This window comes from Oncorhynchus nerka, linkage group LG8 (genome assembly GCF_034236695.1).
Source record: "Oncorhynchus nerka isolate Pitt River linkage group LG8, Oner_Uvic_2.0, whole genome shotgun sequence".
Classification (NCBI taxonomy): Eukaryota; Metazoa; Chordata; class Actinopteri; order Salmoniformes; family Salmonidae; genus Oncorhynchus; species Oncorhynchus nerka.
Genome location: NC_088403.1, coordinates 50,020,521 through 50,033,272, shown reverse-complemented (window position 1 = coordinate 50,033,272; position 12,752 = coordinate 50,020,521). Strand labels below are relative to the sequence as shown.

General features: G+C 43.6%; 1 protein-coding gene across 1 annotated transcript; it reads left to right on the top strand.

The window, feature by feature from the left end:
- Positions 1–7,808: 7,808 nt before the first annotated feature.
- Positions 7,809–12,721, top strand: si:ch73-335l21.2 (RING finger domain-containing protein). The gene is given in 3 exon segments (XM_029667258.2): positions 7,809–8,013; positions 11,571–11,742; positions 11,745–12,721. Coding segments are annotated over 2 exon segments (642 nt in total). The 5' UTR covers positions 7,809–8,013; positions 11,571–11,681; the 3' UTR covers positions 12,326–12,721.
- Positions 12,722–12,752: the final 31 nt, after the last annotated feature.

The window sequence follows — 12,752 nt, the reverse complement described above, 5'->3', positions numbered from 1 at the left end:
GAGACTATGAGGCTACAGTGTGTTTAGATTTTTTTAGAGGGGGAAGTGCGTGGGAGGTAGGGATCTCACTTGACAGCTTGCCAAACATACTGTTAACAGATGACTAATCTTTTAAAATACAGTGATGTCATCAAAAAGAGAGGCAACTCCCACATAGGGTCATCACTTGTTAACTGTTAACAATGCCGCAAAGCCAAGTTAACTACAAAGGCATAAGGTTAGCAGTGTGGTTAGGGTTTACAATCACATTTTAAGAAGGTAAATGGTAGAAATGGGCAGAATTTGGCCATAATTATGACTTTGTGGCTGTGTTAACTTGTGACAACCCTCACATTATTGAGCCATAACCCTTCTCCCACTCTTTATCCACACTTACTTTATACTGTATATATAATAAGGTTAGTGGGCCATTCTGCTACAGTTTGGACATTGTCTGTCTGATATTATCACAAACATTTCCCAGATATAATAGAGAACCATAAATGTAAGACAAAGTGCTTGAGTCAGGGTTTCCTGTCTTGTGAAATACAGTGATTTTGATATTATTCTGCATCAAGCTGGCCCCTGTCTGTGCATCAAGCTGGCCCCTGTCTGTGCATCAAGCTGGCCCCTGTCTGTGCATCAAGCTGGCCCCTGTCTGTGCATCAAGCTGGCCCCTGTCTGTGCATCTGTCTGTGGGGAGAGGAGAGACCAGGGAAGATACTAGTGAAAGTCTTTATAGAATTCCAGATCCCTTGGTAAAATCCCTCTGGGCTTTTTCTTGATGACATCAGACTACTTTGTAACTGCACCAAACTGGACAGAACAGGACTGAGCCATGACTAGCCTGGTTGCTGTCTCTGTTCAGCTATTACATTAAACTCCTTGCCACTACCTGTCATTTCCCAAAGACAGGAGTGGGGAGTGGAATGTTAGCTAAAAAGACTGATACCCAGACTAAGCCATGACTGCCAGGAGATCAGACTGACACAACTTCCTATGCTATCCCATAGCCTATCTGCTAATACCATAACCCATACATAAACCCACATTAGTCACGTACGACCCATATGTCTCACTGTTGTCTACTCTTTATTCTCTTCTCTGTATACATCAATGAGGTCGCTCTTGCTGCTGGTGAGTCTCTGATCCACCTCTATGCAGACGACACCATTCTGTATACTTCCGGCCCTTCTTTGGACACTGTGTTAACAACCCTCCAGGCAAGCTTCAATGCCATACAACTCTCCTTCCGTGGCCTCCAATTGCTCTTAAATACAAGTAAAACTAAATGCATGCTCTTCAACCGATCGCTACCTGCACCTACCCGCCTGTCCAACATCACTACTCTGGACGGCTCTGACTTAGAATACGTGGACAACTACAAATACTTAGGTGTCTGGTTAGACTGTAAACTCTCCTTCCAGACCCATATCAAACATCTCCAATCCAAAGTTAAATCTAGAATTGGCTTCCTATTTCGCAACAAAGCATCCTTCACTCATGCTGCCAAACATACCCTTGTAAAATTGACCATCCTACCAATCCTCGACTTTGGCGATGTCATTTACAAAATAGCCTCCAATACCCTACTCAACAAATTGGATGCAGTCTATCACAGTGCTATCCGTTTTGTCACCAAAGCCCCATATACTACCCACCATTGCGACCTGTACGCTCTCGTTGGCTGGCCCTCGCTTCATACTCGTCGCCAAACCCACTGGCTCCATGTCATCTACAAGACCCTGCTAGGTAAAGTCCCCCTTATCTCAGCTCGCTGGTCACCATAGCATCTCCCACCTGTAGCACACGCTCCAGCAGGTATATCTCTCTAGTCACCCCCAAAACCAATTCTTTCTTTGGCCGCCTCTCCTTCCAGTTCTCTGCTGCCAATGACTGGAACGAACTACAAAAATCTCTTAAATTGGAAACACTTATCTCCCTCACTAGCTTTAAGCACCAACTGTCAGAGCATCTTACAGATTACTACACCTGTACATAGCCCACCTATAATTTAGCCCAAACAACTACCTCTTTCCCAACTGTATTTAATTTATTTATTTATTTTGCTCCTTTGCACCCCATTATTTTTATTTCTACTTTGCACATTCTTCCATTGCAATACTACCATTCCAGTGTTTTACTTGCTATATTGTATTTACTTTGCCACCATGGCCTTTTTTGCCTTTACCTCCCTTCTCACCTAATTTGCTCACATTGTATATAGACTTGTTTTTTTTTTGTTTTTTTTTTACTGTATTATTGACTGTATGTTTGTTTTACTCCATGTGTAACTCTGTGTCGTTGTATGTGTCGAACTGCTTTGCTTTATCTTGGCCAGGTCGCAATTGTAAATGAGAACTTGTTCTCAACTTGCTTACCTGGTTAAATAAAGGTGAAATAAATAAATAAATAGTCACACTGGCTCAGATACCCTTTGATTTCCACCTTATTTGATATGCCCTTGATCAGCTTAATACAACTTTGATATTAAACAAGCTGATAGTTAAACCACATGCTCTGCAAGAATATGTTATGAAAACACAACAACAGATACTATTGTATATGTTTCTGTTCGCCGTCTGTAATCCCTCATATGGCTTTTCCCTTCCCAGAAATCCCAGCAGCTCCCTCTTTCTGACACTCCGGGGTGGTGTTGGGTCAAAGACGTGACAACAGTCTTCTGCCTCCACGGTAATCCTCCAGACAAAGCCCTGGACCTATCAGGTGACCCGGGAACTCTTTTCATGGAGATTTCCTCCTCCTACAGTCAAAGCCAAGAGTAACAGGATCTTGGGAAGGATGAGACATCTGAAAGAATCTAGACTGTACTCCTTGATGTGTTGTGTCCTCCGGGAACCATTTTCCTCTGTGCTTAACACCTGTAGATGTACTTACTGTAAAAAGGGATCCTGTATGTAGTTATGTTAAGAACAAAACAGTTTAGAACTTGTACTGAACAGAAAAAGAGGCATTGGGCCAGTTTCCCGGACCCAGATAAAGCCTATTCCTTGACCAGAAAACATTTCAATGGAGATTCTCACAAACTGTACACTTTACTTTCCTTTACATTCTCTTTCTCATTCCCTTTCCTATTTCCAGTTCAACCCCATAAAATAACCAAATGACACACTGTTTGACCTTTGTCATGGGAAGTACCTAGATTCCTTCATTCGAAATAACACCCACATGGGTTCATGTCTATTTTGAAAGTGAGTCATCCTATAGTGAGTGAAAGATTGCAACATCCAGTCTTGCACGTACAGTATGATGACTCAATAAGATACGACCTCATGAACTGTCATACATCACCAAACACGCCACCTTGGGTTTCTTCACTGTACCCAGACCAAAAACTGATTGAACGCGCTGCTCAGTTATGTATAGAGCCATGTCATCATGGAATGCTCTGCCACCAGAGGTTAATCAGGCAAAAACCAAGTTTAGCTTTAAAAAAACATTGCTTTTCTTAAACATGGCTTTCGGACAAGATACCCCCCATGGCTATTCAACTCAATGGATTCCCCTTTCAGTGAGTGGACAGGTCAGTGGAGTTAGGGAAATGAAGAGTGGTCTGCCTCTTCATCAACAACAAATGGTGTGCTGACTAGAGCGTAGTGGAACTCTCGACCCATTATTCACCCGTCTTGGAATACCTGATGGTCCAATACCGAATCTACCTCTCGAGGGAGTTTTCAGCTGTTATCGTGACTGTTGTATACATTTCACCTCAGGACAAGAAAAATAACAATCTGGAACTTAACGAACTGTAAGAGACTATAAACAAGCAGGAAAACTTGCGACGCGGAGGCTGCTTTTCTTGTTGCCGTCGATTTTAATTATTCGTCATTAAGGCACGTGATGCCCTATTTTCATCAACACGTCTCCTTCGCCCTCAGGGGCGATAAAGACCACTGTTACTCTACCACAAGCAAGCACACAAGGCCCTCCCTCGTCCCCCATTTGGTAAATTAGATTATGACTCCGTACTCCTGATTCCTGTTTACAAGCAGAAGTTCAAAACAGGAAGTACCCGTGACTCGCTCCTTTGAGAAATGGTCATCAGAATCAGAGATTGTGCTACAGGACTGCTTTGCTAGAGTTGATTAGAAACTGTTACTCTACCCACAAGCAAGCATACAAGGCCCCCCCCCCCACCCCTTTCAACAAATGATATCATGACTCCGTACTCCTGCTTCATGTTTACAAGCAGAATCTCAAACAGGAAGTACACATGACTCGCTCTGTTGAGAAATGGTCATCAGAATCAGAGATTATGCTACAGGACATCTTTGCTAGGGCTGACTGGAATATGTTCAGAGTCTCTGCTGATAAAATCAACAAGCTTACGACCTTCGTCACCGGGTTCATTAGGAAATGCATCAGCGTGAAGGTTCGCTGCTTTCCCAATCAAAAGCCCTGGATTAAGACCGAGGCTGGCATTAAACTAAAGGACATGGCTACCGCACCCAGGGCTATCTCAGACAACCCTGAGGCTACGGTTGAGGACAGGGGCCAAAGGAAGACCCAGCCGTGATCTGCCCAATAATACCTCTCTACCAGTTGAAGTCAATACATTTTTATGCACACTTCGACAATAACAACACCGTGCCGTGCGTGAGGGACCCTACCGACCCAGAGGACTGGGTGATCTCGCTCTCCAAGGCCAATGTAAGGTCTTTAACCTGGTCAACATTCGCAAGGCCTCGGGGCCGGACGTTATTCCAGAGTGTGATCTCAGAGCATGGGCAGAACAGCTGACAGGCATATTCACAGTCATTTTCAACCTCTCATTAGCCCAGTCTGTAATCCCCAAGTCTTAAGGTTACCCCCATCATTCCTGTTCCCAAGAACATTATAGCTTCATGAAACAATAACTGCTGCCCTGTAGCACTCACACCTGTAATAATGAAGTGCTTTGAAAGGCTGGTTATAGCGTACATCAACTTCATAATCCTAGACACCCTTGCTCTCCACACTGTCCTCACCCACCTAGATAATCACCTTGGACTTACAATGGTCCACACACACACACAGTCTGTTGAAAAGGTTCAGCATGGGTCCTCAAATCCTCAATAAGTTTTATAGTTGCACCATCGAGAGCATTTTGACTGGCTGTATCACTGCTACAGAGGGTGGTGCGGACAGCCCAGTACATCACGGGGCCGATCTTCCTACCATCCAGGACCTCTATGTAAAGCAGTATGAAAGGAAGGCCAGGACAATCATTAAAGCCACCCAAGCCATAGACCCATCATACTCAACTCTGGACCTCGAAGCCAGTTCCACACCATTTTTTCATTGTTCTCTCTAATCAGGAACTGATTTAGACCTGGGACACCAGGCGTGTACAATTTATTATCAGGTAGAACAGAAAACAAGCAGGCTCCGGACCTCATAGGGTAAGAGTTTGAATACCCCTGCCATAGACTGTTCTCTGCTTCTGCATGGTAAGCGGTACCAGTGCATAACGTCTGACACAAACAGGCTCCTGAACAGCTTCTATCTCCAAGCTATAAGACTGCTAAATAGCTAACAGAATGGCTACACAGACTATCTAAGCTGACCTTTGTATTACATTTTGCACACTCACAGGACTTTACACACTCACGCACACTGACACTCCAACACGCACATGCTTAATTTGCTCACAAACACATCATATGCACACACATTTATACTGACTCTACAAGCACACACACTGACATACAAATCATCATATCTGTTTATAATATATCTTGATGTTTAGTCAACAACACATTTCACTGCACCTATCTGGTGTATGTGACAATAAACAAGTTCCATGGTCTCTCCTATCATTGCCATGCAGATGACTCAACTACTTTTCACATTCCCCCCTTCTGACACCCAGGTGGCGACACGCATCTCTGCGTGCCTGGCAGATACCTCAGCTTTGATGTCAGCCCACCACCTCAAGCTCAACCTCGACAAGACGGAGCTGCTCTTCCTCTTGGGGAAGGCTTGCCCGCTCCAAGATCTCTGCATCACAGTCGACAGTTCCACAGTGTCAACCACCCAGAGTGCAAAGAACCTTGGCGTGACTAGGATCTGCAAACATCAAAACAGTGACTCGCTCCTGCTGGTTCATCCGCAGAGGACGACCTTTCCTCACACAGAAGCAGCGCGGGTCCAAATCCAGGCACTCGTCATATCAGGTCTTGCAACTTACCCAGAATGCCGTAGCCTGCCTGATGTTCAACCTTCCCGAGTTCTCCCAGTCACCCCACTCTCCACTGGCTTCCAGTCGAAGCTCGCATCCACTACAATACCATGGTGCTTGCCTATGGAGCAGCAAGGGGAACTGCCCCTCCCGAACTACAGGTTGTGCTCAAACCCTACATCCCAACCTGAACACACAGTTCTGCCACCTCTGGTCTCCCTGCGGGAGGTCAGCTCCCGCTCAGCTCAGTCAAAGCTCTTCTCTGTCCTGGCACCCTAATGGTGTAACCAGCTTCCCCCTGATGCTACGACAGAAGAGTCCCCATCCATCATCCAAAAACGTCTGAAATCCTACCTCGTCAAAGAGTACCTTAAATAAGACATCTCAGTCTTATCCCCCCCTCTCCTCCCCCAAAATAAATAAACCTTGCATTTTCTACTAGCACTGCTGATAACTTCTTTATTTAGGTAAAATGTACTTACTATGACTGTGATATGTGGTTATCTTACCTAGTTATCTTAAGATGGATGCATTAACTGTAAGTCGCTCTGGATAATTGTTTTCTAAATGACTAAAATGTCAATCTTTCAGGGATTTTTTTGTATTGCTTGTTAAACAAAACCGCTTACTCTAAAAATAATATTTCCCTTTTCTTTTTTTGAGCATCCAATGTGTATTATTCATATTATACAGTCTTTTTTTTATCAAGGATGCCAATAATTATGGGTCAGACTGTATATTAATATGTATATGTGAATAGTGTGTAAATATTAATGTATAATTGTAACACATATTCACACAAAAAAATCATAACACAGTGCGCGTGCACAGACACACACAATATTTGTGAAATGGGCAAAGGGTGATCTGTTCATGTTCTGTTTTTGGCTACCTATTTTATTTATTTATTTAACCTTTATTTAACTAGGCAAGTCAGTTAAGAACAACTTCTTATTTACAATGACGGCATACCCTGGCCAAACCCTAACCCGGACCCATTGTGTGCCGCCCTATGGGACTCCCAATCACGGCCGTTTGTGATACAGCCTGGAATCGAACCAGGGTCTGTAGTGATACCTCCAACACTGAGGTGCAGTGCCTTAGACCGCTGCGCCACTCGGGAGCCCAACTGCCGACCAAACTTCTTGGATCTGTATCAGGACCTTATTTGGCTGCATACAGTACATGCATGATCAGAGAAATGTTTTTCTGTAGATAATTCACAGAGGATGTTAACATATGCAATCGGTTTCTGAGGGTCTTACAGACATACAGATAGAAGGTAAGACATTATGTGAGTTCCATTAGACCAGCACCAGTAAACTCAACTATTTATCAGGTTGCTGCTTTTTGAACTGATACCAAAATCATAAACAAATGAATTCCCCTTTTGATTGACATCCACAGCAATTTGACTCACAACAGTATGTCTTATGCTGTCATTCTGAATAACCTGTACATTGACAAAATCAATGTAAATACAAATGCTGTACTGTCAGGACAGTGAGAAGTGTCAGGGTTAGAGGAGGTGGCTACTACCTATTACGTGTCCCTGGTTACTAGTTACCACCACGTCACCTGGAGATGAATTAATTAATGTCAGGGCAACCAGGAGACAACCCTGGGCCCAGTAGGAGAGATGAGAAGATGTCAAGGGATGGGTAGAGCAAGGGAGGAGAGGAGATACAGGGTGAAGAATAGAAAGGGAGAGTAAGCGAGCCAGCAAAGATAAGAGGGAGAGAGTTAGATTAGATGTTTACTGTACGTGGTGGACAGAAAAGGAGGAAGATATGTATTATGGCTAAGTGAGAACTTTGGTACGGAGCCGTGATCCGAGGGGTGTGTTTGAGGAGGTAAGTCTTCCTTATCTTCTGCCCACACTACATAGTGATGAAGTGTCAGTGAGTTTCACTCCCATGGTGTTTTGATATCAACTGACATACATAGATAAAGTAGCAATATATTAATACACAGGCTATCATAACCGTTATCTGACACCATAAAGTAGGCCTATGTATTATTTTGTTGTGCTTTCAAACTATGGCAACATTTATTTAAGTTAATCGCAGGATTTGCTGTGATTAATCGCAGTTAATCACATATTCTGCACTTTTTTATTTAACAAGGCAAGTCAGTTAAGAACAAATTCTTATTTACAATGACGGCCTAGGAACAGTGGGTTAACTGCCTTGTTCTGGGGCCGAAGGGCAGATTTTTACCTTGTCAGCTCGGGGATTCGATCTTTCGGTTACTGGCCCAACGCTCTAACCACTAGGCTACCTGCCACCCCGACATGCTCAAATGAAGCTGTAGTTTAAGATCTTTCATACAAAAAAACATTACAAGAATATTGTTGTCTTAATTTTGTCTAAAGTAATGGTTAGCTAAATTAGGTAAATTGAGAAAGCACACTTTAACCTCAATCTTATTTTTACATTGCATTGTTATTTTTAGCTGCATAGATCAGTGGTTCCCAACCTTTTTGGGTACTGTACCCTAAAACACTTTGACCTGCCTGTAGTACCCCCTCATGCTTGTGCGACCGGAGTGATTAATAGATTCATAGGTGTAAATTTGACAAAATGTGGGTTTATGCACCCAGTGAAGTTTGGCAGACTTGTTTTCAATGTCAGGGAAGTAGGAGTTGAACTCACTGTTGAGTTTGGATAAATGTGAGCGTACTATTTGCACCATAGGAGCACTGTAAAAGGTTTGGTGTCATGCTGCTGGAAACAACTTTTTAGCCCCATCTTCACAGTTCCTCTCCCAGAGTTTGATCTTCTTCATGAATCCACAGACTTTGTCATGCATGTTTAGAATGTGTGTCTTTACCAGGGGCGCAACTTTCACTAGGGACATTATGAAATTGCATTTTTGTCCTCCCCAGTTTTATCATTGGAATGTGATACAAAACGAGGCCACAGTGTGCTTTAGGACCATGCGGATGCCTCCGAGCGGTCGGATAGGCTGTTTGGAGTGTTTATCTGACTAGATAAAAAAATATTGATATATATTATGTCCCCCTCACTTCCCCCTCGTCTTTACCTCACAGAGTTAGATTCAGGTTGTTCAGTTTGCTTAACACATCAGCAAGATAGACAAGGAGGACACCCCAGTCTGTGTTCCACAAGGGGTGTGAGTGCTCAGACAGAAAATCACTTACTTCAGCACACAGCCAAAAAGCCTCTGTTGCGATTTCCCTCGGTAGAGACAACGGTGGTCGTCGCTATGAAGCAGTAGCTGCTGGTGCACAGTCCCACTGTCATCACAGAGTCTTTCAAACATTCGGTGATTCAGAGGCCTGGAAATGAATCACTTTCACTGCATCATTCAAAACATAATGCATCTCATAACTCATTATCTTGCTGGCCAATGCCTCTCTGTGAACGATACAGTGGGATTTACCTTCTTTGTGTGGCCAATTAACGTTAATAATTTCCCTCTCCCAGGCATTGAACACAGGATTTCAAATCCAGATTGTGCTCTGTGAAAAAGCTGTCAATGACGTTAAACACAGCCCCAACTGTACTTCTCCCCGTTAGCTTCTTGCAGAACAGAATGTGCTCATTCATTACCGAAATGTATCTGTATCACAAAAACGAAATCAACTGGGCTTCCCCATTGACATCAGTCGATTTGTCCAACTGCAGAAAAAAAGCTTCTTTTTTTCCCCACCAATTGATCAACAATATCAACGCCCATGTCATAGATCCTACGGCACACTGTGTTATTTGACAACTGTAACGTCTTCAGTGCATCTACTTCTGTCTTACCATTCGTAGTTTCTGTCAGGATAACAACAGCAGGCATTATAGCCCTTGGAGCATAGATCACGAGCACTTGGCGCGAGCAGAGGATCAAACGTTGAGCCAACCAGCAGGCAGGCAGAGGCCAGTAAAGTCAAAAAGTAGGCCTAAAAATATAAAATAACTCCATATTTCACACCAGTGACCGCAGTAAATGTTTTCCTGCGTAATAACATTTAAAAAATGTAATATATATTTTTGGTAATATTTCCCCCCCCAAAATGTCTTCTTCCAAATACCCCCTGGGGACTGCCCACCTACCCCTAAGGGGACGCGTACCCGGTTGGGAAACACTGGCAAAGATTATGTATTTGGTATGTTTTCAATGTATTTTGAATGCTTTCAGAAAATTTGATTACCGGTAATAATGATTTAAAAAAATTCATGTACTAAAATTACAAAAACGTAACATGAGTTAACTGATTAACTCTGACAGCCCTAATGTTTTGCCATTCTGTGTCATTTGTGTCTGTGCATGTCTAGGAATTGGAACAAGTCATTAGAATTATTGTCAACCAAATTACACAGGGTAAATGTTGACCAAATTTGTGTGGAATATCTATTGAGGTTATTGAACAAAATCAAAGCTATTAACTTCATTACTTTGATCTTATTACATGTACAGCTAGATCAATTCCAGTTGTAAATGTGTTTCTTACCATCTCTGCTCCTGTGGCCCAATACAAAATAGATCCCTACTGCTAGGCAACTGCTCTCTTGAGTCAGGCTTGCCTTGCTCTGTCCCGTGTGAGTGGAGGGTTGGGACTAGAATAGCACTGTTTATGAAAGTACACTGTGATCTTAATGAGGTAAACACATAAACGCCTGAGGAAATATCAGATGAGTACAATTACAGTGGGTATACTCCTTTGCCATATTGTATGCTACACTTGAATTGCATATTTTGGTTCATTGGCCCTATTATGCAGCAGTGGAACAACGCTCAGAGATTAGATCATTGGCAGTTTACTTGAAACAAATCTATATTTCACTATTCAACTATCAGTGGAATTCAAACTCAGTAGGCCTGAGGCTGTTCTTCTGCATTGTATGAATTTCGCGTTGGTGTTGTTAGCGCAACACCATTATAATGTTACCTAGCCTGCAGCAAGAAATACCTCAAACACAACGAGAGAGAGAGAGAGAGAGAGAGAGTATGTGTGTGTAGGCCCCAGTAATAACTTCCATCCACAGCTCCTGTCCTCCTTTGTTTCTCTACTTTCACATTTCCGCCTTTTTAAAAATTTTTTTTTTTTTTTTTTTTAACCTTTATTTAACTAGGCAAGTCAGTTAAGAACAAATTCTTATTTTCAATGACGACCTAGGAACAGTGGGTTAACTGCCTGTTCAGGGGCAGAATGACAGATTTGTACCTTGTCAGCTCGGGGGTTTGAACTTGCAACCTATTTCCTCAGCTCCCCATTGCTAGGGACTAAGGGGCAGGCTTTACATCGATTTAACATTTTAACCCCATATAGGCGCATTTTATTTTCTCTATGTTACACACATACTGAAACAGGATGAAATGGCCTATACTATAGGAACACGTATACTGTACATATAAGAATATAGTCAATATTTGATCATATCATATCTCCCTCCAGGTTCTGCAGACATACAAGAGAACATCTGACAGTCCCTACAGCAGGCTAACCCTGAACCCCCACTCCCCCTTCCACTCCCATTCCCACCTCCATCTCACCCTCTCACTCACCATGGCTGAGCCCCCGGAACCAGTGCTCTTCCAGGGGCACCCAGTCTCAGCAGCCACCCCCAGCCTGGGGAGTCCACAGATGTGGAGTGTCCCATCTGCTACCAGGAGTACAACCAGAGCAGCAAGTGTCCTCGCATGCTGGAGTGCCTCCATGTCTTTTGCACCGAGTGCCTCCAGAGGATCCAGCTGTCCCCGTATCCAACTGACCCCTCGGACCCCCAGAGCCCTCCCAGTCCTGCCATCTCCTGCCCCCTTTGCCGCCACCCCACCACGCTGGAGACAGGTGACCCCCTCACCTTGCCCTGCAACTCCCGCATCCTGGCCCAGCTGCCGCCCATGGCCTTCCGCATGCCCACATCGGTGGCCACCCGACTGGCCACAGTCACTCAGAGTGTGGTCCTCTCCCTGGAGGCCAGCAGGGATTCTCGCTTCATCATCCTGCCCACAGTGAGCCTCCGGGTGGAGCAGATGCAACCCAGCGATAGGCCCCACAGCGGTGGAGGACTGGTTGATGAGGTGGAGGTGCTGCAGCACCACAGGAGGACCCTGGTATGTGTCCAGCTGCTAGTCGTGGTCTTCTGGGTGTTGTTTGGGGTGACCTGCATAGTGGCGGTAGTGTTCGGGCCAAGCTTCTTCTGCAAATGAGGGGAGGATGAACACTTTTACATGCATCCTTTCTTCTTTCCTTGATTACTTTCTAAAGTAAGGAAATGTGTATTGTCAAAATATTTGAATATGGCCTCGATCCAGAATGAACTATAGGCCTATCTCAAACAGCCTTGAAACTGTAAAATACAAATATGCTTACAAGATCAAAGTTGATGTATACAGCCTCATAATCAGATTTAGTTTATGTAAGTAGCGCTAATGTTGTTCAAAAAATTCTGTATACAGCTCTGTTTTCTGCTATGCACTGATTTAGAGTTCCCTCTAGTGGTGTAATATAGGCCGTTCTCAACTGTGAAGATGGGCAGGAGTTTTTATTATTACATTGTACTACAGTCCTTGGCTATTTATTAAAAGCATTTCATATCTGTTTCATGTTTTGACTTCCACATGTGTGTGTGTTTAG